Source organism: Filicampus tigris, chromosome 1 (assembly GCF_054856515.1).
Source record: "Filicampus tigris isolate MCC_2025a chromosome 1, RoL_Ftig_1.0, whole genome shotgun sequence".
In the NCBI taxonomy this organism is placed as follows: domain Eukaryota; kingdom Metazoa; phylum Chordata; class Actinopteri; order Syngnathiformes; family Syngnathidae; genus Filicampus; species Filicampus tigris.
In genome coordinates this window covers 5,228,268-5,255,402 of record NC_141217.1, presented here as the reverse complement: position 1 = coordinate 5,255,402, position 27,135 = coordinate 5,228,268, and the positions used below count along the sequence as shown (strand labels likewise).

The 27,135-nt window shown below is 44.1% G+C and overlaps 4 protein-coding genes across 8 annotated transcripts in view; all 4 read left to right on the top strand.

Annotated features, from left to right (window-relative positions):
• Positions 1-6,625, top strand: part of LOC147152578 (FERM and PDZ domain-containing protein 4-like) — a 58,809-nt gene extending 52,184 nt beyond the window's left edge. For all 4 annotated transcript variants that reach the window (XM_086048660.1, XM_086048641.1, XM_086048650.1 and 1 more), the window contains exons 12-16: positions 582-671; positions 774-956; positions 1,073-1,211; positions 1,535-2,521; positions 2,608-6,625. In XM_086048660.1, the coding sequence (XP_085904786.1) occupies positions 582-671; positions 774-956; positions 1,073-1,211; positions 1,535-2,521; positions 2,608-5,810 (4,602 nt within the window). In that variant the 3' untranslated portion in view covers positions 5,811-6,625. The remainder of the gene's footprint in view (positions 1-581; positions 672-773; positions 957-1,072; positions 1,212-1,534; positions 2,522-2,607) is intronic.
• A 209-nt stretch (positions 6,626-6,834) lies between these two features.
• Positions 6,835-12,386, top strand: LOC147152577 (uncharacterized). 2 transcript variants are annotated; one of them, XM_086043248.1, is made up of 6 exons: positions 6,835-7,246; positions 7,404-7,511; positions 7,597-7,724; positions 7,829-7,990; positions 10,187-10,413; positions 11,905-12,386. In XM_086043248.1, the coding sequence occupies exons 1-6, from the start codon at positions 7,180-7,182 to the stop codon at positions 12,035-12,037; spliced, it is 825 nt and encodes a 274-aa protein (XP_085899374.1). In that variant the 5' UTR covers positions 6,835-7,179; the 3' UTR covers positions 12,038-12,386. The 2 variants fall into 2 exon arrangements, with proteins under 2 accessions (XP_085899374.1, XP_085899382.1); XM_086043256.1 differs by having other exon boundaries at positions 6,836-7,246; positions 11,938-12,386.
• Positions 12,387-18,822: 6,436 nt separating this feature from the next.
• LOC147152576 (alpha-2-HS-glycoprotein-like) lies at positions 18,823-20,507 on the top strand. Its single transcript, XM_086048607.1, has 7 exons — positions 18,823-19,067; positions 19,164-19,274; positions 19,348-19,432; positions 19,606-19,775; positions 19,863-19,979; positions 20,175-20,255; positions 20,325-20,507. Exons 1-7 carry the CDS (start codon positions 18,858-18,860, stop codon positions 20,466-20,468), a joined length of 918 nt encoding a protein of 305 aa, XP_085904733.1. The 5' UTR covers positions 18,823-18,857; the 3' UTR covers positions 20,469-20,507.
• A 2,131-nt stretch (positions 20,508-22,638) lies between these two features.
• Positions 22,639-24,303, top strand: LOC147152575 (antihemorrhagic factor cHLP-B-like). The gene is made up of 7 exons (XM_086048595.1): positions 22,639-22,886; positions 22,983-23,093; positions 23,166-23,250; positions 23,455-23,624; positions 23,717-23,833; positions 23,971-24,051; positions 24,121-24,303. The coding sequence occupies exons 1-7, from the start codon at positions 22,677-22,679 to the stop codon at positions 24,262-24,264; spliced, it is 918 nt and encodes a 305-aa protein (XP_085904721.1). The 5' UTR covers positions 22,639-22,676; the 3' UTR covers positions 24,265-24,303.
• The last annotated feature ends 2,832 nt before the right edge of the window (positions 24,304-27,135 follow it).

Sequence of the window (27,135 nt, the reverse complement as noted above, 5' to 3'; positions counted from 1 at the left end):
TCATGCAGTCACAACGATAATGTGTGTTATACACTGTGCGCTACTCTGTAAAATGTCTCCCATCGATCCAATATCTATACCGCTTGTCCTCACAAGGGTCGCGGGCCGCGGGCGTGCTGGAACCTATCACAGCTGTCTTCGGGCAGTAGGCGGGGGACACCCTGAACCGGTTGTCAGCCAATCGCAGGGCACACAGAGACACACATACATCCACACTCACAATCACACCTATTGGCAATTTAGAGTGTCCAATCAACCTACCATGCATGTTTTTGGAATGTGGGAGGAAACCGGAGTACCCGGAGAAAACCCACGCAGGCACGGGGAGAACATGCAAACTCCACACAGGGAAGCCGGAGCCGGGATCGAACTCTCGATCTCTGAACTGTGAGGCGGACATGCTAACCAGTCCACCACCGTGCCGCCCTCAATTCAATTCAATTGTTTGACAGGGCAAACTCGTTACGGAGAAGTACATTTTAAATCCCTTGACAATCGATGATGGAAGGTTTGTTTAACCTTGTGCTATAAGAAAATGCAGCACCTGAGTTTGTAGTTATAAACATTCCCTTTCTTTGCAGCTGACTGCTTTGCAGGCCAAGGTGCATTACCTAAGGTACCTCAGTGAGCTCCAACTTTATGGCGGAAGAGAGTTTAAATCAATACTTTTGGTAAGTTTTGTATCGTTCAGATCTAAGCTTGAATTGGTATTTTTGCTCAAGGAAGACAGTCTGGCCATTTGAATCTACTTCCACTCACTCAACTTTTTGCAGCAAGGTGAGAAACAAACCGAGGTGACGTTGTTAGTGGGTCCTCGTTATGGTATCAGTCATGTCATCAATGCCCGGACCAACCTAGTGGCCCTCTTGGCTGACTTCAGCCACGTGAACCGAATCGAAATCCTCACCGAGGATCAAAACAATGTCCGGTTGGAGCTGCATGTTCTGGATGTCCGGGTGAGCAGTGTCAGCCTAAAAGCTAACTTCTGTGCAAATCACATGTTTTTAATCATTTGTTTTGGTTTTGTTTCTCCTTTTTTGTTCATTCTTTCCCAAACGATGCCCTCTAAAAGCCCATCACACTCATCATGGAGTCAAGTGACGCAATGAACCTGGCCTGTCTTACAGCAGGCTACTATCGCCTCCTAGTGGATTCAAGGAGATCTATCTTCAACATGGTCCACTGCAGCAACTCTGGAGGAGATGACAACAGTATGTCATGATTGCAATAATACGCATATATAATATAATAATATATGCCTAATCTTCATTAAATTGAATTGCCAATTGTCAAATGAAAAATGACAAATACCGTTACAGATTGAAGCTGCAGTTTTAGGTATAGAATTATAGAAGTCATATTTATAGCTGTTTGTTATAGTTTTATTTATTTAGCAAGGTGATGGGATTTTTTTTCCCCATTAGATCCTTTTTGTGCGTCCTCCAATGTAAATGTAATGCAATTACTACATTTAAATGATTGTCGTACAGGCACTGCTTCGTAATTACGTGACTCTTGAAACTTTCATCGACAGCTCAAGATCATGTCCTTGAGTGGCCATACAGCACATCTTTTGGCGACAGCGAGGAGCTATCACAGAGCCAGGCGGATCTCTACAGGGACCCTCAATACTCAGACAATGGACAGCGAGAAGACAACCTCTATCCATACTTCCATGAATCCCAAAACCCAGACAGAGATCTTCAAAGCCAGAGTCCCGTGCCACCTCCTCTTCCCCCCTCGACCAGACACAAACCACAAGACTCACCTCGTAGTGCCAAAGTGTCATTTATTTTTGGAGGAGACCCACCTTTGAGCAATCCCCGGGGGTTAGTCTCTGACCGGCATCAGGAGAGTGCTGATGTAGCTGAGCACAGACCAACCTACTTGCACAATACCGACTTTGGGGCACAGGACAGGGTATCATTTCACTTCAGTGACCTGACACATGTCTATAGCAACATAATAAGTGGGGAAGGGGTTGAGGAGCCACTGTTAAGAGACCTGTTTTATCGTGACACAACAGACGATGCAGAGGATGAGGACGAGGCTTCTTGTGAGGAAGACTCCACTGGAGGAACACCAGTGGGTGACACCGAAGCAGGCGAAGGAGTGGCCACTGCAGCCGGCAAAGCTTCTTTTCTCATGCTTTCGGGACCTACCGATGACATCATCGACCTCACATCGCTGCCTCCACCTGAGGGGGATGATGCGGTTGATGACGATGAGGACGACTCGCTGCTGCAGACGCTTAACCTCGCAATTGCAGCCCCGCCGCCGGGCTTTCGTGACAGTTCAGATGAGGACGTGGTGCCTGAGGGAAAGTTTCTGAGCCCGCACGACAACGATGATATTCCAGTCTCGTTAATAGATGCGATACCTACTCAAGAGGAGGGAGTAGGGGAGAGAAAGAGGTCACTGGAGAGCACAGTCGTAAACACGCTGCAAGCGATCGAAGCATTGTCTGTCTCTGAACAGAGGCCTCCGCCACCTCGTCCACCACCCAGCAGGAACAATCCAGGTCTGTTGATTTATATCCAGAATCATCAATCATTTCTGTATATGCCACCGGTGTAAAATCACTCTGACTTTCAACTTATTTTGTAGGTGTTTACGCATCTCGGGGCTTTAGCCCACAGTCTTCCTCAGACTCCGGAAATGAGACAAACTCCTCGGAAATGACAGAACTCTCTGAGCTGGCTGCTTGTCATCGACTCAGTGAGAGCCACATGCGCCTCCTGGTGGCCACGAGGGAGGGGTACCAGCCTTTACTTGAGGAGAAAACAGAGTTCCCTGTTTCACCCAGCACTGAAGGAACAACCCTAAAGAAGTCCCGGAGTCCACAGCACCTCCGACCACCTGCCGTCCCTCCAAGACGGAGCCCGCATTTGGACACAGGAGCATCCTTCCAGCCAGACTTCCTGAGAGGGACAAACCTCCCCTCTACTCTTCAGCGGCCAAGCTCCACAACGCCAGGAGGCAAGCACCACAAAAAGTCTGCAGACTCAAGCGGGAAGTATAACACGTTTAGCACAAGGGAAGGGTACCGAGGTGGGAGTCGTGGAACCATTCATCTTGACAGTAATCAGCGTACTTCATTCTGTGATCAAGGAGGGAGCCAAAGAAGACACAATTTGTTTTTGGAAGAAAACTCGCATGCTCAGGACCATGACGTGAACACCCACCCTAGTGACCATCACCGAATTACCCGTCCTGCTACCTCTACATCTGATAGCCTTTTAGGTGTGGCTACACTACGGGAGTGCGGTACAGATAATAGAACCGTCGAGCAAGATGAACATCTAGTTGTAGCGTCGTTGCTGTCTCCAAATAAAAACAACAGACTGTTGTGTTCTGACCAAGGATCAGATGTACAGAATGATCATCAGCCCATTTCAAGACAGCAAAGTGTTGCACGTTTGTGTGAGTACCATCTAGCGAAAAGGATTTCAAACTTACAAGGTGAAGCCCACAGTTCTCTACAGGGCTCCCTGTGCTCATCACTGGATGCTGGTGGCAGTGCAAACAGCAGCGTCTGTGCCACCCCAACCGACTCACCGCTTGGTCCAGGGGCAATTGAGTCAAAACACCAACGCCTACAAAGGCAACCAATCTCAAGTTCTTCCTCATCTTTACTCAGGGTCTTAAACTATGAAGAACTTAAACCTGGACAAAGCCCCCAAGCAAAGGATTTTCACCCTCATGCTGACCCCGTCCTCGTTCGAAAAATGCTACCCAACATTCACACTCCTTCTGCTGGTGCTGACCCTGGCCGTCCTTCCTCAGCCACACCCTCTAAACACAAAGAGACGAGCAAAAAGCCCTGTTGTAAAGGGCCAAGCCAAAAAGAAGGAAGTGAGGCATACAGACAATTGATCAACTACCTAACTGTAAGCCAAATGCACCAAGGTGGAAAGTTACACAGTGCCGGTATGGGGGGCGGTGTGAAAAAGGACACTCGTCGCTACATCACAAGCAACCCGCAGCTTGTCGAAATGGTTAAGAACCGAGGGAGCACAATCCCTCGATGCCAATGTGTGCCATCCTCCATATCATCCCCTTTTGTTCGCCCGAATTTGGTAAACCCAAATGCGTTGCAGCTGATGAATAACGACCAAAAGTTATACCACTCTGCCACACTTCCTGCCAAACTTAAAAGGAGCCCTGACATGCATACACAGAACCCAAATTGTAGGTTAGATATGAAGCAGGCAAGTGCAGAGAGACGAAGCTCCTTTTCTGGTCTGCAAAGTGAGCTTGAGAGGAACGGTATGGACCCTGATCAGTTCCTGTCACTGTATAAGAAAAGTGGCCACAATACCCATGAGGGTGGGGGAACGGGGAGGCCTCCACCTCGTTCAAGAAGCCAACCAAGTGGCGGCACAGATGACTGGTGCAGATCAGACCAAAGAGAAAGGCATGCAGTCCTTCAACCTTCTGCCTCTTGTTTAAGCGGTCAACGAGCTGACCTCACCAAATTCTCGCTAGGAAGGGGTCCTTCGGCTTTCACCAGGCAGGCATCTACGAGTACCGTGGCTGACATTTCCTCTCCATCCCCACCACTTCATCCACAGTCTCCCCCTCCTCCTGTAATACTTCCAGCACAAGCTAACGCTGCTTCCAGCGACTCTGGATGCACACAAGATGCCATCCATTCAACCCTGTCACGGCCAAATCAGAACCACATTCATGCTGTCAGCGCAATCCCATCACAAATAGATCATCTCAGTTGTTACTCACAAAGAGGCCGGGAACTAAAACGCAGCTCTAGTAATGTCACCAATAGCTCTGACAGTGTGGAGGTTCTGTTTGAAAAGCCCAGCCGAAGCCAGAGCCAGCAGCCCCTGTCGCCACCTGTGCCCCAGCAAGGAGAAACCAAAATCCAGAGGAGGCCAACAAGGAAGAGGCTATCCAAGAGTTACTCCCAGGGCTCAGTGTCATCCCACATCACATGCTGGTCTTCAGGCACCAGGATAGACAGTAGACGGGCTTCGGTGGCCTTTCCTTTGCAGAAGGACAATAAACAAATGAAGAGCTCTCAAAAACTGGACACCAGTCCTTGGAGGTGCAATGGACCTTTCAGCTACTGTTTCTTTAAACGTAAAAGTGAGGGAGAAGATGATGAGAGCGAGTGGGACACACCAAGACGAAGCCGAAGTGGGAGTAACCTAGATAACGACTGCACTGCATCCTTGGCCATCTTCCCCTGCGGCTCAGCAGTGGATGCAGCTGGAGAGCAGCTGTATGGTGAGGTCCTTAACAACATGAGCTTTAGCGACCGCCTGGCCCGAGTCAACGCCCTCAAGGACCGCATGTACAGCTTCCCTTCCGGCTTCACAGATGTCCGGCGTGACGCCAGTGAGCTCATTGCGCTGGTGAGGTCCAGCATAGGTCGCTGTGATCGAGGTGTCCAAATGCCAATGCAGGAGGTGTCTCATTCCAAGCAACTCCTCTCAGTGGAGTCCAAAGAGTTAGGCCGGGCATGCCGGCGGATGGCGCAGGCGCACAGCAGTCCTGAAGAGATGCTGCTAGCTGTGACTTGCAGTTTCCAGGTGCTGTGTTGTCTCTGTGAAGCTTGTATGTGTCTCGTAAAGGGACTCAGCACCTCGGCCTCACACCAACAGAGAGAGGTTGTTGCAAAAGTAGATGAGGTTGTAATGAACTATATCTGTTTACTCAAAGCAGCTGAGGCTGCCACTGTGGGAGCACCGGGAGAGCACAGTGTCAAGGTCCTGGTGAGACATTCTAGTACCATGTCAGCCATCGCTAATGCACTCACGCGCTCTCTTAAAACGCTGCTTAGCAAGTAGAGTTTCCTTTACTCCTTTTGCGGTCTAAGTGTGGCCTATGCAGTCAGCAGAAGTCTGTTTTTAATCCTCTAGTTCTTTTTGAGGTTACTGCAGGAGTTGTTTAATTCAGCCATTACAATAAAAATCACTAACTGAAAAAAATGCTAAAAAGCAGTCCTCACATAGCTTGTTTTTTATTTCAATGTAGAAGAAAGCCATAAGGTTGATAACCTTTATATGATATACTGTATGTATACCTAGTAGAACACCCTTTACTTGTGCATTATGTAATTTATTTTTCAAATATAGATACATAAATATACTGTATTTTGTATGATTCAATCATGTTTTGCAGTAGCAATTCCAGTCAGTTCATTAAGTGCAGTTTTGCCACTGATGCATATGAAATGAAATTCCACAAACGCAAATGTGAGGGATACCTTTTTTATGTGCTAAATTCAAGGTTGTATTTGTGAAAGTGAACAGACAGTGTTCTGTTGCAATCTAATGATCTTCAAGTCTGAGAGCAAGGATATAAGAGGTGTTAGAGAGTGGCTCCATAATTTCACCATATTTAAGACTGCTTGATATTTCATCACTTTGTTTATTTTTTAGAAATATAAATATTATATACTGTACTGTAAAAAAAAATATGTATGCAATTTCTTTTGGCCATGTTCGCTTTAAGACTGTTTTAGCTATATTAAAATTATTTTTACCTTTTTGTGTATCTGTTTTGGGATCACCTTTGTGCTTGAAAGTTTAATTCAACACTATGTATCTAATGCAGTGATGTCTGATGACAAAATAATGAATCATTTTAGGGCGATAATTCACACTCCTATTAAAACTAAAATATTATAAATGTGTGTGTGTGCGTGTGTGTTTATATGAGACTATAGTAACATCGAAGTTTATCTCATCTGTGGTTGGATGTGTTGTGTTTGTACATCCCATCATGGGTGGAGATCGCGTGCCTTTTTTCTTTTTTTCCCCAATCATGGGGTGGAGCCGAAGCCAGTGACCATTAATTTTCATAGGACGCCTGTTCAGCGCGTGCAGCCAGCTCCACCAATCAGATGCCGGTAAACAGAAAACCGCGCCTGCGCGTCATCTCGTGTGGCGCGCTTCAACATTATTGTCTTGAGAGGAGCACAAAAGTTTGTTTTGAACTCACAATTCGACGCCTTACTGGGAAGGTCTCTATACAGTTGCGCTTTACCGTGCATGTCGACGAACTCGAAAGCGACCCTGACATTGAACGAGTTGACGATAGGTTCGAGCGCTGTGAGGGAAAGTACTCGTTGGGCGCCCGGTGGTCTTTAAAGTTGTGCTAAGTTAGCGTCACTTGCTAGCGGGAGCAGCTACTGCCCACCAAAGTTGGCCCACCATGACGGCGGCTTGTCAACCACGACGTGTCTTGGTGGAAATACCCGCTCCACAGCCCAAAATTGAGGGTAGGTCAGAGGTAGCGTCACTTTGATTGTAACTGGTCGAAAAAGTCTCCTAAGCCCGACATTGTAAGCATGTTACGTAGCTTTTGTGCTCGCATTTTATACATGTGTTTGAATGCGCTCCGTTTTTTACTCTCAAATTCTTGTCAATTTGCCATAGCTGGACTGAGGAGGTCCTACCTGGACATCTTGAGTTCCCGTTCGCCACGGTCCCTACCTGCATGGGGCAAAAACACTTCCACGTCCAACATCAGGCCGGCGCAGCCACGTAAATGCCAACAAATTTAGTGACTTAAGTTGGTGTGAGGTGCAACTTTTGCACAGTATGACTAATACAACAAACTATCATGTAGTGGATTTTTCCATTGATGGCGAATGGAGCGGGAACGTGGAGCAGTGTAAGAAGATGGATGAAAGACAAGCACCGATATCTGAACACCAGCTCGTCCAGCTAATTAGGTCCCTCATCTTGGTTGAGCAGGTTTATTTCTCTTTATCTCTGGGCTCTCTGTATGGTCTAGGATGGTGCTCGAAAAGTTTTTAATGGTGCATAATTTAACTGAAATGTATTTCATTATATAATAGAGCCAAGAACCCAGATCTCTGACGTCAGGCCTGAAGTATCTTCAAGAAGATTTGCACCTCAAGAAAACCAATGTGTACAAGTCCATTCCATACTCCCGCTTTGGCTCCAACAGGGATGCTCACTGCTACAGAAAGGCATACCCCCACCTAGTGGCCTTCAAAGTGAGTAACACCCATTTGTTTGAACAGACGAGATACTTTTGAGTGTACCTGTAGTGGTCAGAAGGAAAAAAAAAATATGGTTTATAAAGACAAATTGCATCCAAAACACGTTTTGGTTTAACTGGTTGTATTAAAGTCAAGCTTTTAATATTTCACGGGACCTTTCTGTCCAAGACGCCATGGCAGCTAAGTGCGCAGACATACTTACTCTTTCTAAAAGCAGAGTTGTGACGTAGCGTTGTTGAAAGGTGAATCTGGATCTCTATTTGCAGCCGCAGGATTCTGGTCTATGAAAAAGCTATCATGGCGAAATCCATAGTGTATGGCTGTCTAATTAATCCATCCATCCATCCATCATCCATACCACTTCTCCTAACAAGGGTCGCAGGCGTGCTGGAGCCTACCTGTCTTCGGCCAGTAGGCGGGGGACACCCTGAATTGGTTGCCAGCCAATTGCAGGGCACACAGAGACAAACAAACATCCGCACTCACACTCACCCCTAGGGGCAATTTAGAGTGTCCAATCAACTTACCGTGCATGTTTTTGGAATGTGGGAGGAAAAAACGGTGAGCACCCGGAGAAAACCCACGCAGGCATGGGGAGAACATGCAAACTCCACACAGGGAGGCCAAAGCCGGGATCGAACCTGTCTAATTAATAAGTGAGAAAAAAAAATGATAAGCAGTAAATAGACTTTATAAAACGAATGCAGAATGAGTGTATCCAGGTTCGAGTCACATCACACACCGTCCCAATGGCATCACAAACAGCAGCAAACCTTTTTTTGCGCAAAACCTCATTTGTTCACAATTAAGCAAACGTTTTCTACCAAATTTAAGTGTATTTTTACAAAAGAACATATTACAAATGCGTATATTCTTTATTGAAAAGGGATATTTAGCACAGATCTCTCAGCATCTGGAGTTGAATCAAATATGATGGTAACTTTTTCTTTTTCTCAACATGGCTCCTCAGTGCTTCCCCTTCTTTCTGGTAGACTGCTGATAAATATATTTTTTGAAGCTGATGGTAAGCCAGAATGGCTCCTCCATCGATGACTTTTTACCTTGGGGATCTTCTCATAGCTGGATGGTCACTAACAGACAGTGGAATGTTGACGGCTTCCCAGATCTGACAAGAAAGTGAAAACTTTTAGCACTCTTTTTTTTAGACTTTTTTTTCCCCAACTGCATGACATGATAAAATATCACATCATCAGCCTGTACTGTGAAATAACCACAGGTGGGCGATATATCAAATTTTCAAAATAATTTATGAATTTTGTAAGGAGCATGTGAAAACATGTACACAATTACATTATTATTATCATTTTAATGTGATAATAATAATGTAAGATTTTGTACACATGGGAGTTAGTGATACTTCAGTTGATAATATTTCATATTTCAAATTTGTCTGATGAAACTTCAGCTAACACATTTAAAGAGAGGTTTAATGATTGATTTATGTCAGCACATTGCCCATCTCTAGGCTGAGCACACATTATTCACATACATATTTTATGTAACCAAGTTTCTCACCTTAATTCGTTTTGTGCTCCCGGCAGACCTCGTTTCCATCGCCTCCGTGAGGATTTGTAGAGAGTGCATGTTTCTTTCAAAACTTTTCACATGTAATTGGAACAATAGTCGTGTAGTACTTGTCGATGGATGACTTTCTTTTATAATCTATTATTACACTGCATTTAATTAACGCTAACAGTTCCCACCACAGCGATTAGGGACTCATGCATTTTAGCTGGTACATTACAATAAGTGTATCTTTAATTGTTACATTGTTTTTCTTGACACGGTGGGGGCTGTCATCCAAAAAAATAATTTGATCTATCTATTTTGCTTTTCTGATATGTGTGGACTGCATCATTGTAGGAGGCTTCTGTAATTGTTTTGGTTGCTGACATGAACGGGGTACTGTACACTAAAACCGCAATTATAACCATTGTTAAATGAATTTCTCTCTAACAGAATAAAACAGGCATAATTTTGGATAAGTACTTGAAATGGATGTCTGCATTGTGCACTGCAGGTGTATCTAGCGTTGTGGACTTGTCATGATGAAACAATAACTCTAAAGAAATGAATTGTCAGCAAACCTTTGCCCTCTCACCTTAATTAGGTTTTGAATTGGTCAATCCCAATTTGAACACATGGTGCCTTTTCATGCCTCACACCCAGGTTACATGCCAAGAGTGGGGCCAAGTTCTTCTGCAGAACAAAGAGTGGGATGCTGTGTTGGACCACACCCTCTTGGCGTGGCGTTATACCAGCGAACTGCCACAATGGGACATGGCAAGCCACAACACTCTGCGAGACCAATGTTACAGCATTATGGCAGCCCACAGCCTTATTGCGCTCCAGCAACACTGCCCGACACTAAGAAGAGGAAGCGAGCTGCTGAAAAGGTAATATCTGAACCACCAGCATACAAAAGGTGTCTGGTGTCTGTGTTTCATGTGTGTTAAAGAGGAAGTCAACCCAAACATTTTTTTTTATATATATAAAATGATGAATATACATATATATGTATGTTTCCAGGAAACATTATGCAAATGTGGACTGGACTAAGTAATCGCTCAACTGCTTATATAGACCGATAGGCAATAATCCAGTGGCTCTACCACTTCCTACACGTCACTTCATGAAACGTGACATGTAAACGTGGATTGCACTTCTTAAATCACTCGCTCAATGTATCATATAGACAGATAAATAAATAAAACATACATGCATAAAATTAAAGTTTTACCCGATCTCTAGTTAGTAACATTACACACACGGTAGGAAAAGTAAGATAATGCCTACTTATGGCATAATTCCAAGCGCCAGCGGGCATTACCACTCATCATGAAACATCTTTTCGTCTCTCTCTCGGCTCGAAACATACGGCCAAATTCATCCTCTTAATATTTTACCACTTGACAACTTGCGTTTTCATTTGTTGTGGCTCAAGTAGCTGCTCCCCCTCGTCTGTGTGTGTGCCATCACGTACTTCTTCGCACACGCGCTCCGACATATGACTGTAGCCAAAACGTCACAAAATAGACAAAACAAACATGGTGAGGGTTTTTTCCACACGTGGAAAGATTTAAAAGGATGGAGCATGTTAGAAAGCCGAAAGCTAGCGCGGGTGAAAGCGATCGGCGGCAGCGTTAGCTTAGCGTTCTGTGAATCCTCCCCCCTCCCATGTCCCCAGGCCTCATGATATGCATATGAATGAGGCAACTCTTACGACATGAATATAAATAAAAAATGTTGCATGTTTTGTTCTCGTATTTTTTAATATTTGACCTTGGGCCCCAAATGACTAGCTACAGCTCTGCCCTGAGCCCGTCGCGTTCCAAGACGGCTGACGTACTCCAAGTGTGATGAGCGTCTCATGCATTGATGATGAAGGCAGCTTGGAGCCACAAGGACTAATGTGAATTGCACACCACATTGACCCAAACACACGAGTGGGCTCTCTTCCCTGATTGATTGAGGGACCCACTGGGGCTGCCACGCTCCCCGCCTCTCGAGTCCTGCTCAGAGAGAGCGGCGGTCACTCTTGATTTTTGTCTATTTTGAAAAATATTTTGAACAATCACAACATGTTACGGGCATAACAAGTTAGCATTCAGGAATTTCTGTAACATTTGGCAGCTCTGCATTTTCCCCACTCAAACGCCCATTCCCAGTTTTGCGTTTCAATGTATTTGAGGCGCAAAATATGACTATTGACTTGCAAATTGAAATGGCAACCGGCTTATTTTTAGCTTTAAATATACTTTGTCCCTTTTCCTAAATAAACTTCGGCCTTGAAACAGTGAGCTTCAAATATGCAGTGGCAGCTGAGGGGTAATTGTCAGGTGTTCGAGTCTTAGCTTTGAAATGATGACTTTTGCTGCATTGTCTAGCTTCACACCGATGGCTCACTCTTCTGTCGTCAGGATGAAGATGGCTCAGCTGCACAGCCAGTCAATTGTACCTTGTATTCACGAGCTGCAGAGGATTATTGGATGTGATGACAACTCCATGGACTTAAAATGACTTGAAGACTGACTGAATGGCTGAGTAATTTGTTTTTTTTTTGGTGGCCTAAAAGGATTTTGTTGCAAACTAGTATATTTTGCAACAATACTACACAACTAATACATAATTTGACAATAGCGTGGAAAACTCCGCTTAAATTCCTCATTGTTTTCTTTTTGTATGTTTTTACAACTTTGCATTGACCATGTTAAAGTACAGTGTACTCCTTTTTTTGTGTAGTATCTGAATCTGTTTATACATGTTTGTCTTGACTAGATACATGTGGTGTGTTACTGATTGCACTGGTGTTGTCCAACCTGAAAACTTGAAAAATAGAGTATTTAAATAAAATTATTTTCTACTGCAATCTGTTTCAGTTATCAATATATGTATATTTAGAGTCTTAAAATGACATTTTCCACAAAACTGGAAATTTGGGCCTGTAACATGTTGGGAAATACAGTAGCATTTTAATATGCAGCTTTAACATGAAGGACCTGTAATCATTGGCCCTGTACTTGAATGCCCCTGTGGTGAAAATGTGTTAACTGTTGATGGATGTGATGTAGGTTAATGATGAGTTTTCACTTTGCAGGTACTGAATTATACCATGGTCCACTCGTTTAGTCAGACCTCTTTTGCTTCCTCCTGTTCTACGATAAGATGTTATGTTCTAAGATAACCACTAGAGGGAGCCTTGGCCTGTCATGCAGATGCTGACCTAGCTGCCATCTATTAACCAGTAGTCCAGTCTTCCATTCACCTGTATTGAGGTACCTTTTTGGCTCCAATAATTTAATCAGAAGTCATCAAATTCATGATCAATTTTGACTCGGATTGAAACATCAGCCATGCAGTTATGTTACCAGACACGTGGGTATTTTTTTCAGCAAAGCTATCATGACATTACTTGAATGTTTACAGTCATCACCTCTAAGGTACAAAGACAGAAAAGTATTCGTGGCTGACGGTTGCTTCAAGGTCTTAGCTGTTAGTTGAATTGTTCGTGATGTAACAGTCACTGTGGGCTTTTTTTTTTTTTTGCAGGGAGAGCAAAAGAGACAAAATATTATACTGACAACAACCATTTTACATTGCATGCTGTCATTGTGTCCACATTTCAAAACTAAAATCACTACAATCAGAAAGTGGCAGCACTTGCCAAAATATGGGCAAAGCAGTGCTATATAATGGATTTTAGTGTCATGTAACAGTTGACAAATTGAATCATTTTATTTTTCAGTTACATGCTATTGTGCCATTTTGTACTTTTGTATTTATATTAATGCTACTTTATAAGATGTGTAAGGTATTGAGATACAGCATATAGATATGTATTATGTACAGTACCTATACTTAATATATATTATATTTCATAATATTGGATACCTGTGGCATGATGTGGGTCTCATGCAACTGATGTCTGTTTTTCAACTTACAATTTCCTGAAAAAAATTATAATTTTGTGAGTGAACATGTTCAATGCACAGGGACTTTTTTGTATTGTAGCCACATCTGACGTTTTCAGCAAAACAAAACACATGAAAGTTACTTCAAAATTCAGCAAGTTCAGATATTTTTTGGTAGGGCCATTTAGTTGCAGTGTACTCTGCAACCCATACATGCAACCATACACACATATTTCACATCAGATTTTGCTGCACAGCACACAATAATTCAAAGTTCTCATCCCAACTGACTGTCGGTAGTTACATTGGGTGCTGCCAAACCTCATCCTAAAATATGAAAAGAAATAAGTTGAGTTATACTTTTGCTTATTTGTTTATTTATTGCCATTTTAAGCATGTAATCAAGTGTCAAAATAAGATGTCTTAAAGTCAAATAAAGCACTCTGTAATAAAATAGAATATAAGTCGAACTATTTCACAGTCTCACAACGTACTGTATTGTCACAATTACCAGCACAACAGTGCAAAAAGGCGAATAAAGTCAAATGATTAAAATAAATATCACAAGAGTCATACAATAGATAAAGTATATATACTGTAGTGTAAACTAGAACTTTAGTGCTTAAGAATTTTGCATTCCTTTGGTGCATAGGGAATGTATTGTCGAACTAGAAACCATGAAGTAAAAAGTGCAAAAAATAAATGTAAAACGGGAAACAAGTAAATAAAAAATAAATAATAAAGGGCATATAATAATATTGTGCAATATTTAAAGTGATGGCAATCTTTGTAGCGATTAGATTAAAATTCTTAAATTGTAGGTTTTCAGAATTTAATCGTCCTTGCTTTCTGAAATGGAATTTTGTGACAGGCATGAAATTGTGACCGCTTGCAGGTAAATCGCCTTTGAAACCTTAAACACTCCTTTAAAGCCTGAATGATGAAGCACAGTAGTTGTCTATGTGTTTAAAAGGGTAAGTCTGACTTTGGTCAAAGAGGTTCTGTGTTCAATTAATGTTCTTGTACAATCTCAGAAATGAAGTTTTTTACTCAATTTTAAAACCAATCTTTCAAATGGTCGATCTACCTGGAAGCTAAATCAACCTTTTAACCCCCACATTGAACCTCTGACTTAAAAAAACAAAAAACATATCACATGTTCTCATAATTACAGTATATTTTTACCCAATTTTATAACCATTCTTAAAAATCAAGACCCTGACTAGCCAAACCTTCCTTTGGACAACTGACTGCTTTAAAACCGCAGGTCACACATTCTGACAGCTGAATTTTTCAACTGAATTTTGGGACAGCAGTCAAAAATAGTCACCGCTTTGAGGTCAATCGCCTATTAAACCTTAAACACTCCTTTGAAAGCCTGATTGATGAAGCACTGCAGTCTACATGGCTGAGTGGGTTGTAACCCTTGGACATTTCTGTGTTCAATTCTTCTGCTTGGACAATCACAGCAGTGTTGTTTTCGTCAACGATGACGAAAATATTTCGTTAACGCCCCTTTTTTTCATGACGATACCGAGACGATGACGAGTTAACGTGGCTCTTTTACGACGAAAACATGACGTGACGAGATAGGATGAAGTTGTTAACGTGTGGTCCGTCAGACGTTCAAAATGTATGACTTCCCTTCCTATTGCACACGTAATCTGTCGTTCAAAAAATTGCAACGCTGGTGTAACCTATCCTCGTTTGGGCACGCCCACCGCCTGGACAGCACGCGCGGCGCATGCAGAGCGCACGCGTCGCACACACCGTTGCACACAGCCACACAAATAAAACACGAATAGGTCTGCGGTCATTGGTCTCGGCTCACGCACACTGACACGATTTCCTTTGACGGACCATGGCGACAGTGACAGCAAATGGGCATGGTGGTCGGAAACGAAGGAAAGATATGGACATTCCTGCACAACCCAGCAGAAAGAACAACACAATGCATTGTAGACAGCGGTAAAGGTGAATGTGGCCACAAACTAAGTGGAAAGAATGACAAATCTCAAGTTCAAGCGATATCTGAGGGCTCACCACGCTGATATTTTGTCCCAACTCATATAGGCTACTGTATACATTTACTTGCACTCTGTTATTCAACAATCGGCTTGTGATCAATTTCATTGTCCTTGACGTTTTCCACATAACTCGTGGCGCAAATGGCTGATTTAAGGCATAAGTTATTTTGGTTGAGCTACGTCAAGGCTAATGTCAATTCATTCACTTGTGTGTAAAGTCAAATATTAAGTCGATTAAAGATACACTTGGGTGAGCTTAACATTGGCACTTATATAATAGGTTAGATGTAAAAATGACATTAGTACTAAAATGCCCACCTCAAAAGACTCTGTAGTGATATAAGGTCTTTTTTTGTGATTACGTTTACGACAAATATCCACACACCCAAAAGAGGCGTGGCTCATCTTATGTTTTTTTATTCATGTTATGAATTTGGGAGGAAACTGGAGTACCCGGAGAAAACCCACTTAGGCACGGGGAGAACATGCAAACTCCACACAGGGAGGTCGGAGCCAGGATCAAACCCACGACCTCTGAACTGTGAGGCGGACGTGCTAACCAGTGGGCCACCGTGCCGCCTCCCTGGAAGATAATTTCACCTTTTAAATCCCACATTGAAACGTCATAGGTTCTGACATTCAAATTTTTAGTCAATTTTATAACCATTGTTAAAACCCTCTTTAAAAACCCTCTTTAAACTTTTATACAATCTTGTTGTTCACGGTCAATCTTGTTGTTCACGGTTAAAAATAACCGGTCATCAGGAGGCTCATTTGAGCCGTGCTTGGTCCCATCCCTCATCTAGGACCTGTGCCATGGGTGACCCTGAAAACAAGCATACAAACAATATATAACGCTAAATATCTATGTTCATTTTCAGATTTGGCTTTTGAAAGTGAATACTACATTTATAAGAGTTAGAAGTGAAACCAACATGAAAATCAGTGAAAATAAGTACAGTAATTGTGAAACTGAGAGAAGATGGGAAATCAAACCATTTAGAACAGATGTATTCCTGATTCACATGACGTCCCAAGATTGGCAGGTCACACTGAGTGAGGATGCAAGCTGAATTTGGTCCGTGGGGTGCCAGTTGCCTATGCCTGGGTTCAATTAAGTCAGCCACCATAAACCCTGTTGTGCACCAATAGACAGCACTCTACCAAGCCTCTTCTCTGCATGACTAGCTCCGCCCTTGGCATTATGTGGTCGCCTGATACCGGCCAGGTGGCTGCCGTGACTGTTTCATTGGCGTTTGTGCACGGCAACTCTCATCGCTACAGAAAGATGGTTGATGTAATCATTTCACCACCATCTGCACTGATGCGATACGTTGAATTCAAAGAAGGATGGATCCAATTACAGCAAATCTAATAAAAGTAGAGGTTAATGGGCAATCTTTCGGGCAAGTAGTACGTAACAATTGCATAATTTGGCGAGAAGACATTTTCTCACAATAAAAAGTGTCTTTTTGTGCTATAGAAACACAGCAGTGTTCATCACATGAGTTGAGTCCCTGTCAAGCCAAGTCATTAACACCATAAAAGCAGTCGGGTCCGTGCCCTTTGCGTTCCATTTCCCGGTTCCTCCTAGCAGCCGCCTCTCACCCCGAGCGCTGCATCAAGTGACACCTCCTATCCATCAACTTCTCCACTGCCACATACCGTAAAGGCAAGAAACTGCAGGGACAGCACATTTTTCATGCATCTGATATTTGGTCTGCAGAAGACCTACCCATGTTAACTCGGGAGAGTGCAAAAAGGAGGAAAAGGCACAGAGGGGTGGCAGGTGGGCTATTGGGGCAGGAGGTATATTTAGAAGCAGAGAAGACGGATTACTACATCATGTCATAAGAAAGATTCTACTATGAACCATCATCAATATCAAGCTAAAGCACATAGAATGAGAGGAGTGTTAATACCCCTGCAGGATTTCATTTGTTAGGAAGAGTTTATTTTTCAGCACAGCAGGATGTCTTGGTGCTGTCACTCTCATAAACACAACTAAGATATACATGATATTATATTATTATTATTACACAGGACATAAGGAATGATTACTTGCTACTTTAGAGTGGAAGTCAACCCAAACATATTTTTTTCAAAAAGATGTTCTCTGCACGCCCACCAGCTGAAACAAGGCATTCTGATAAATATAGCGCTTGTGGAAAAATAGTTAATAAGCCCGTAATCCACGACCAATCACAGATCACCTGTTTTCTGAAGCTGAGCCAACTACGGCAACTACACTAAGACAAAAAGACGCAGTGATGACTCTGCACAATGTTGCAAAAATACAGAGGACTGAAAAGCAGAAAACACATGGGTCGGAAAAGTGCGAGAAAATGTCTATCAAAAGCACTGCGCTGTTGGCTGGTGCACTTTTTCTATAGCCCATGGTGGACTGACTGGCCTCAAGTAACATGCTATCAGTGGTTTACACACGCAATACAAGGCACAACAAAACTAGGGGAACCCGAGACAGATTTGTTGTCCACCAGACAACACCAGTGCGTTAGCCCTCTGATCAAGGTTAATATGGGAATTTGCAATGAATGTCAGCATGCGGGGTGGAATAAACAAGTAAAATTGATTGACAACTACGTTAAATATATTATGTAATATAAGATGCTATTAGTAAAGCTCTGGATGGCAATCGATAATACATAAAAGTAATACGTTGATGAATAATAGATCAAGAATACAAACACAGCCTTACATTTATTACAAGTTCAAACAGATATGCATATTTTTTACTGTACAGGCAGTCAATGTACGACACTAACAATATGGTTAAAAAGAAAAAATGTAAAAAATGGTCTACATTATTTTTCTGTTTTATGTAGAGAACAAATGTTCTGCTGACCCGATTAAAGGTGAGCTTCATTGTGAGCCTCAACTATGACGTCTTGCTGAGTGTCACTCTGCAGTAGTCAAAGACAAACCGCTCTTCACTTCTCAGATCTCAGAGGAAATATATATATAAAAAATAGACTGTCTCCACATTCAGATGTTCACAAGTTGCACAATGTATGTTCTTAAGTTAAGCAGGAGAGGTAACTGAGAAATAGCAAAAATCCACTGTACTTTTTTTCTCCCTCAAATGGCCATTCCTAAAACAATAAAAGTACACCTTGATATTTTTTTCTAAAAATAAAAAACATGTTTAACTCCGAAAGAAAGACCTTATTTTTCTGAATCCAAGTCTATTTTTTTTGCTACAGCTGAGCTGTGAACAGTCGTCACCATGGCGACTGATTGAAAGCCGGCCCAGCACTGATTGTGGCCCCCAGATTTCAGCCGTTTGTCTTCCTCTGTGATTGGTCGTTCAAGCTCGTCAGCCTGCTTAAAGCACGCGGGCGAGTGCTGTGACATGTTCTGCTTGCGCTTCTTTGACGTGTCATGATGGTTGCTCACCTGTTTGCGGTTCTGCTGTGGTGCTCTTTGGCTCTTCCTGGCTTGGCCGTGGTGAAATCTTCGCCTCCCTCGCTCACATGCGGCGAGGACAGCGTCAAGGCGGCGGCTGGCATGGCCGTCCAGCACATCAACCACAAGCACAAGCACGGCTTCAAGTTCAGGCTGCAGGAGGTGCAGAGCAGCAAATACCAGCAGGTTAGCACTTAGCTTAGCACCACAACGCATTGTTTGCCTTCTTCGACGGAGGCTCTTGTCACGAGTCCACTTTGTCCCTCTCGTGTCTCCTTGCAGTTTTCCGGAGGTTGCCACATTGACGTGAACGTGAAGCTGGTGCAGACCAAATGTCACTTCACCAACCCCAAACCTGCGGACCAATGCGAGCTGTGGCAACACAATGAGCGGGTCAATATGGATTCTTCGATTGTGCAAATGGACTGCTGCCTCTGTTGCTGACATGTTCTGTTTTTGTGTTTAGGGCGCAATGGCCACCTGCAGTGTTGAATTTTGGGTCATGTGGGGCGTGGCCAAAATCACCAGATATGAATGCACCACCAGACCAGGTTGTGAGACGTCAAACTGAAATGAACCTATTGATTGAAAGTGTACATTTTGTGTTCCGCCTGGAACTCCAAACCACGCTTTCACTCTTCTGCTTTTTCTTTTTTGTGTAACCAACTTGGCACAATCCTGCTTGTGGTCGCATAGTGAACGTGTGCTCTTTTTCTGTGACCAGACCACACCCAAGACGAGATGATGACACTTTGCCCTTCCTGCCCCAAGTTGTTGTCCCTCAACGACCCGACGGGCGTCAGCGCCGTGCAGGCATCTGTGCTCAAGTTCAATCAGGAGAGCAAACACCACAATTACTTCACCCTGTTGGAGGTGGCTCAGCTGACCGAGGAGGTGACTACGTTTCTCCACCCCGCCCCCCCCCTTCTGCGTTAGGTGCCAGACTTTCTTTTAAACCCGCCTTTGTCCTTGCTGTCGCAGTACATGGCAACTATCGGCACGATCACCTGGCTCAAGTTCGCCCTGGTGGAGACGACGTGTCCCCGAGAGGCCACGCATACTTTGCTGGCCTGCACTCCTCGCTGCCCTGACCGAGCTGTGAGTTGCGACTTGCTGGTTTGGGACAAGATTGATTTGCTGCTTGACTAGAATATTGTTGATACAAGGGGTGCTTAAGTTTTGCCTTGAGTTTCTTGAATATGGCTGACATTTTACTGTTGACTTTTTTGTACTTTAACCACAGTTGGTACTTTGGAAACAAAGTGATCAGTTTTAGTTTTTCTTTCTTTGAAGTATCACATCTATTGCCAAACCGCCTATTACAACTCGCACGGTCAAGTAGGAGAACTTGAGTGTGAAATGTACCCACCAAAGGTAAGTCCACAGGAAAGGCACATCAACTTGAACACAGAGCGCCTCATTATTCCACTTGGTTCTCCATAGAATTCCGAGTCCCTCCCAGATGGTGAGCCGGAGCCAGTTTGCAGCCCGCTGTTCCACCAAAGTGCCGAAGCTTGCATGTGCAAGGGGCAGCTGCAAAATTCTGAGCCGTCCCTCCATCACATTTGTCCCTTCCCGCTTGAGTGATGTCATCACGCGTCAACTGTAATAAAAAGAGGAAAGTTACTTGCTGCTTGTCTTTGATCGCATGATGAAAGATTTTTTTTTGTTGACATTTTGGGTTTTCATGGAGAAGCCTAAAAATTCAGGTGAGAACATACTGCTTTTTGTTTTTCCTGCCAGAAACTATTTGAAGTCAAATCATTCAAGGAGTGGGATGAACAAGTAATTCAATCAGTCCCCAAAATTGACAGCTGTTTCGAGTGCAATGGCTGCCTGCAGTGTTGAATTTTGGCTCATGCGGGGTATGGCCAACGTCAACTTGCCACCACGAACACATATCTTGACCAGAGACATTAGTTTGCATTGTAAGTAAATGGAAAAGGAGTATTTAATTGCCCTGTGCTTTTACTCTTTGAACTGACAGCTTTCATGCTAAACACTGGGTTGCATTTAGATTCAGGGGCGGAGCCCTGCATGTGCACAAGCCCACCCAGATTGACAGACTGCCCACCCAGGATGGTTCATGAAAATATATGTATTATAACAGCACGACACACACGCAGCTCAAGAGCTGCACGGGACAATTTGTGTGCTCCACCAACTGTTTCTCAATTTATGACAATTTACATTAAAATATGCCCACCACAGAATTGTAATAAATCTTAGACACTCGAGCAGCGACAAATCTTTTAAGCTTGATGAAATAATTGCCTGAGCACAACAAAGTGCCATCTGTAAAAATGACTGCTCTCGTAGTTCCAATAGATTCAAGATGGTCGTCCTAGTTAGTCCAGAAAACCAAGCGGAGCTTAAGCAACAAGTTGCCGAAAACCAAAAGAATTGGTATTTAGTGCGCTAATGTTTATTTTATGAAGAGAAAATGTTCTGCTGACCTGATTAAAGGTGAGCTCATTGTGAGCCTCAACTATGACGTCTTGCTCAGAGTGTGACTCTGCAGTAGTCAAAGACAAACCCCCCCTCACTCCTCAGATCTCAGGAAATATGTTTGGAAACAATAGGCAGTCTCCACGTCTGGCATTGAGCTGTTCATAAGTTACACAATTAATGTTTTTAAGCAGGAAAGGTAACTCGGAGATTTATTTTGATAAGTTAATTTTGTGTATTTGTAGTAAAGTACATTTCTGGATACATTTTGAATGTGTTCATATCATTCAAAAAATTTTATTCAACTCGGATACGAAGTTAGACATTGTTTCACCCACAAAAAAAAAGCTAAAAAAAAAATCACCCTATAGGACGGTTGAAGGCAGTCAAGTCGGGCCGTACCTGCCGATGAAGTGTCCTTTATTTATTTTTCATCGTGTCGGCAACCCTAATTGGTTTCAAAAACAAAATATGTATAAGAGAACTACAAATTAAAACAATTGAATTTATTCATTTTTTACTCTTCATGTTTGCATTATAGGATTAGCAGTATAAACTGTGTGCATGATGTCCGCTGATAGTGTAGTGGTACACACGCCTGAGTTGTGTGTGGGCAGCGTGGGATTGATTCCCGCTCACTGACAGTGTCTATGTGTGCCCTGCGACTGGCTGGCGACCAGTTCGGGGTGTGGTCTGCCTTCGCTCATTGACGGCTGGGATAGGCTCCAGCAACTCCCCGCGACCCTATATAGGATAAGCGGTTTGGAACATGACATGACATGACTGTGTGCATGTTACACACTGTGGCTAATCCAGATATCTAAAAAATATATTTTGCACCCAAAATACCAATGTGGTTATCAGGGTTTGATGACAATTTTTGAAAATACTGAAATTGCTTATATTATTTTTTTTTTCTAAAGAAAACCATGCATTTTAAAAATATTTTTTTCCCCTCAAATTTGCAGGTTAGGATTTTTTTTAAAGACCATTCCTTATGAGAGCGCATCAGTTATTTTCAGATTTCACTATTTTCTGTTGGGTTTGGCCGCTATCCCGTCCAAATAGCAAAAATCCATTGTACTTTTTTTCTCCCTCAAATGGCCATTCCTAAAACAATAAAAAGACAGACGTTATATTTCTGAATCCTAGTCCATTTTCTTTGCTAAAGATGAGCTGTGAAATGTCGTCACCATGGCGACTGATTGAAAGCAGGCCCAGCACTGATTGGCCCCCAGGTGTCAGGTGTTTGTCTTCCTCTGCGATTGGTCGTTCAAGCTCGTCAGCCTGCTTAAAGCACGCGGGCGAAAGCTGTGACATGTTCTGCTTGCGCTTCTGTGACGCGTCATGATGGTGGCTCACCTGTTTGCGGTTCTGCTGTGGTGCGCTTTGGCTCTTCCTGGCTTGGCCATGGTGAAATCTTCGCCTCCCTCGCTCACATGCAACGAGGACAGCGTCAAGGCGGCGGCTGGCATGGCCGTCCAGCACATCAACCACAAGCACAAGCACGGCTTCAAGTTCAGGCTGCAGGAGGTGCAGAGCAGCAAATATCAGCAGGTTAGCACTTAGCTTAGCACCACAACGCATTGTTTGCCTTCTTCGACGGAGGCTCTTGTCACGAGTCCACTTTGTCCCTCTCGTGTCTCCTTGCAGTTTTCTGGAGGTTGCCACATTGACGTCAACGTGAAGCTGGTGCAGACCAAATGTCACTTCACCAACCCCAAACCTGCGGACCAATGCGAGCTGTGGCAACACAATGAGCGGGTCAATATGGATTCTTCAATTGTCCAAGTGACTGCTACCTCTGTTGCTGACATGTTCTGTGTTTGTGTTTAGGGTGCAATGGCCACCTGCAGTGTTGAATTTTGGGTCATGTGGGGCGTGGCCAAAATCACCAGATATGAATGCACCACCAGACCAGGTCGTGAGACGTCAAACTGAAATGAACCTATTGATTGAAACTGTAAATTTGGTGTCCCGCCTGGAACTCCAAACCACGCTTTCCCTCTTCTGCTTTTTTTTTTTTTTTAATTTTTTTTTTTAAATTTGTTTTGTTTGTGTAACAAACTGAGCACAATCCTGCTTGCGGCCGCATGGTGAACATGTGCTCTTTTTCTGTGACCAGACCACACCCAAGATGAGATAATGACCCTTTGCCCTTCCTGCCCCAAGTTGTTGTCCCTCAACGACCCGACGGGCGTCAGTGCCGTGCAGGCATCGGTGCTCAAGTTCAATCAGGAGAGCAAACACCACAATTACTTCACCCTGTTGGAGGTGGCTCAGCTGACAGAGGAGGTGACTACGTTTCTCCACCCCGCCCCCCCCCCCCCCTTCTGCGTTAGGTGCCAGACTTTCTTTTAAACCCGCCTTTGTCCTTGCTGTCGCAGTACATGGCAACTATCGGCACAATCACCTGGCTCAAGTTCGCCCTGGTGGAGACGACGTGTCCCCGAGAGGCCACGCATACTTTGGTGGCCTGCACTCCTCGCTGCGCCGACAGAGCTGTGAGTTGCAACTTGCTGATTGGCTGGTTTGGGACAAGATTTATTTGCTGCTTGACTAGAATATTGTTAATATAAGGGGTGCTTAAGTTTTGCTTTGTTAAATCTGGCTGACAACTTTTTTTTTTTTCTCTTTGAAGCATCACATCTATTGCCAAACCGCCTATTACAACTCGCACGGTCAAGTGGGAGAACTTGAGTGTGAAATGTACCCACCAAAGGTAAGTCCACAGGAAAGGCACATCAACTTGAACACAGAGCGCCTCATTGTTCCTCTTGGTTCTCCATAGAATTCCGAGTCCCTCCCAGATGGTGAGCCGGAGCCAGTTTGCAGCCCGCTGTTCCACCAAAGTGCGGAAGCTTGCATGTGCAAGGGGCAGCTGCAAAATTCTGAGCCATCCCTCCATCACATTTGTCCCTTCCCGCTTGAGTGATGTCATCATGTGTCAACTGTAATAAAAAGAGGGGAGTTACTTGCTGCTTGTCTTTGATCGCATGATGCAAGAACATGAGTTTGTTTTGGGTTTCTTCTGCAAGAAACTATTTGAAGTCAAATCATTCAAGCAGTGGGATAAACAACTGATTCAATCAGTCCCCAAAATTGACAGCTGTTTGTGGTGTATGGCTGCCTCCATTGTTGATTTTTGGCTCGTGTGGCTAACGTCAACTTACCACCAGGAACACTCTTCTGGGACTTCTTGACCAGAAACATTGGTTTGCATTGTGGATAAACTGAAAGGTAGAGTAACAAATTGTGCATTACATTGCCCTGTGCTTCTACTCTTTGGGCGGTTAGCTTTCATGCTAAAAACTGGGTTAAATTTAGAGTCGGGGGCGGAGCCCTGGGTGCTCACAGGTCCACCCAGATTGATAGACTGCCCACCGAGTGAGATTATATAAAATATACTGTATTACAGCATGGCTCTCATGCAGCGCAAGAGCTGCACAGGACAATCTACTAGAGGGAATGTTTCGAGTGGTTCAGGCTCGCCACAAAGCTGGAAAAGGATGACGGGAGAGTCCCGGTGAGCTGCCTAATGTATGCCATGGGCAACGAGGAAAATATACATAAATCATTCACGTTCCCTGAAGAAGGCCACAGAGATGACTTCATCGTTGTGGTGAAGAAGTTTGATGACTACTTTTCCCTGCGGAGGAACGTTACACATGAGAGGGCATGTTTCCACCAGCGTATCCAGCAGCCAAGTGAAAAGGCAGCGTGTTTCATTCGAGCCCTTTACGACCTATCAGAACATTGCAACGTTAATCGGGAGGAAAATATCCACTGCTGCTAGAAAATTGACCATTGGGCAAAGAAGTGCCGCAACAACTGTGTCAATGAAATTTCAGTGACTGAACACGCAGACCAGACATTTACTTAGGTTCTGTGCACAGTGGAGAGGACAAAGAACAGTGGACAGTGCAGCTCAAGGTGGATTCCACTCTGATGAAGTTTAAAATAGACACTGGAGCAGATGTCAGTGTAGTAAGTGAGGATTCATTCCAGAAACTCACCCCACCACGAGCCCTGATACCAGCCGAAATCTCCCTCGACAGCTATCATGTCTGGGTCGGATCAATGAAACAGTTTGCTTCGAGGGAAAGAAATATCCATTGGTGCGCGGCCCAACTGTCGGTAACCTACCTCTGTCAGTAAAAATGAACCTAGTACGGCGAGTGGATGATGTGACACAAGCCATCCAAGGCTTTCAGGAAGCTTTTGGTGAGCATGGTACTCTAAAAACTGAGCCTGTCAAAATCCAGCTGAAGGATGATGCTACACCACCTGTTGTGCACACCGCCCACCCTGTGCCCTTCCCAATGCTTGACAAAGTGAAAGAGGAATTACGCAGTATGGAGAAAGCTGGCATTATTAAATGGGTGACACAACTAACTGAATGGTGTGTGCCTATGGTGCCTGTTCTAAAGAAAAATACAGGCAAAGCCATGATATGCGTGGACCTGAAGAGGTTAAATGAGTTTGTCAAAATGGAGGGATACATCCTGCCCATCGCAGACGAAATAACTGCCAAGTTGAGTGGAGCAGCTTTGTTCTCCTCTCTGGATGCTGCGAGTGGTTTTTGGCAGATCCCACTACATCCAGACAGCTGCAAGTTGACAACTTTTAGAACACCTTTAGGCAGATACTATTTTAAAAGGTTGCCTTTTGGCATTTCCAGCGTACCTGAGATCTTCCAACGAAAAATGCTGGAGGCGCAACAGGGACTGGATGGTGTGGAAGTTTTCATGAATGACATTCTCATCTATCGAACCACAACGGAGCAACATGATGAGAGGCTGGAGAAGGTGCTTCAGTGTGTCGAGTCAGCAGGCCTGAAACTCAACAAGGACAAATGCTTCAGACAGAGTCAGCTACGTTTTCTGGGACATCTCATTGACCAGTCAGGGGTTAGGCCCGATCCAGAAAAGGTAGAAGCCATTGGCCACCTAGCACCACCAGAAAATGTTCAAGAGCTAAAGAGAGTCCTTGGCATGGTGAACTATTTTGGAAGGTATGTCCCCAACTTATTCACTATAGGTCAGCCACTTTATGAGCTTCTGAAGAGCAAGAACACTTGGACGTGGGGTCACTCACAGCAGTCAGCCTTTCAGAACATCAAGGAGATGCTGACAACTGCACCAGTTCTCACCTTCTATGATGTCACTAGACCCACTGCTGTGTCCGCAGATGTGAGCAGCTATGGTCTGGGGGTGGTACTCCTTCAGCTCCATGGAAAAGAATGGAAGCCAGTAGCATACTGTACCAGGTGTCTCACAGAAGCTGAAACACACTGTGCACAGATCGAGAAGGAGTGCCTGGCCAGCGTGTGGGCGTGTGAAAAATTTGATAAATACTTCAGCGGCTTGGATCAGTTTAGGCTTGAGACCGACCACAAACCATTGGTACCACTTGTCAACAGCCAAAGCCTAGACAACGTTCCAGTGAGATGCCAGCGCCTATTGATGAGACTCCTGAGGTATAATGCAAAAGCAGAATATGTGCCTGGGAAGACCCTCATCGTGGCAGACACCCTCTCTCGTGATCCTCATGCACATGTAATGGACAGAGCGGACACGCATGAAGATGTGGCCTGCTATGTAGCCACAGTGAGCAATACAGATCTCAAAGAGAATTCTCAGGCAGAAGGACCCATTGTTGGCACTCATGTCCTATCGGTCAACTCCGTGCACCTCCACATGGGTCAGCCCTGCGGAACTGCTAATGGGTAGGAAGATAAGAACAATTCTGCCTACTTTTGAGACAAACCTACAACCCAAGTGGCCCGACGGACTGGCTGTCAAAC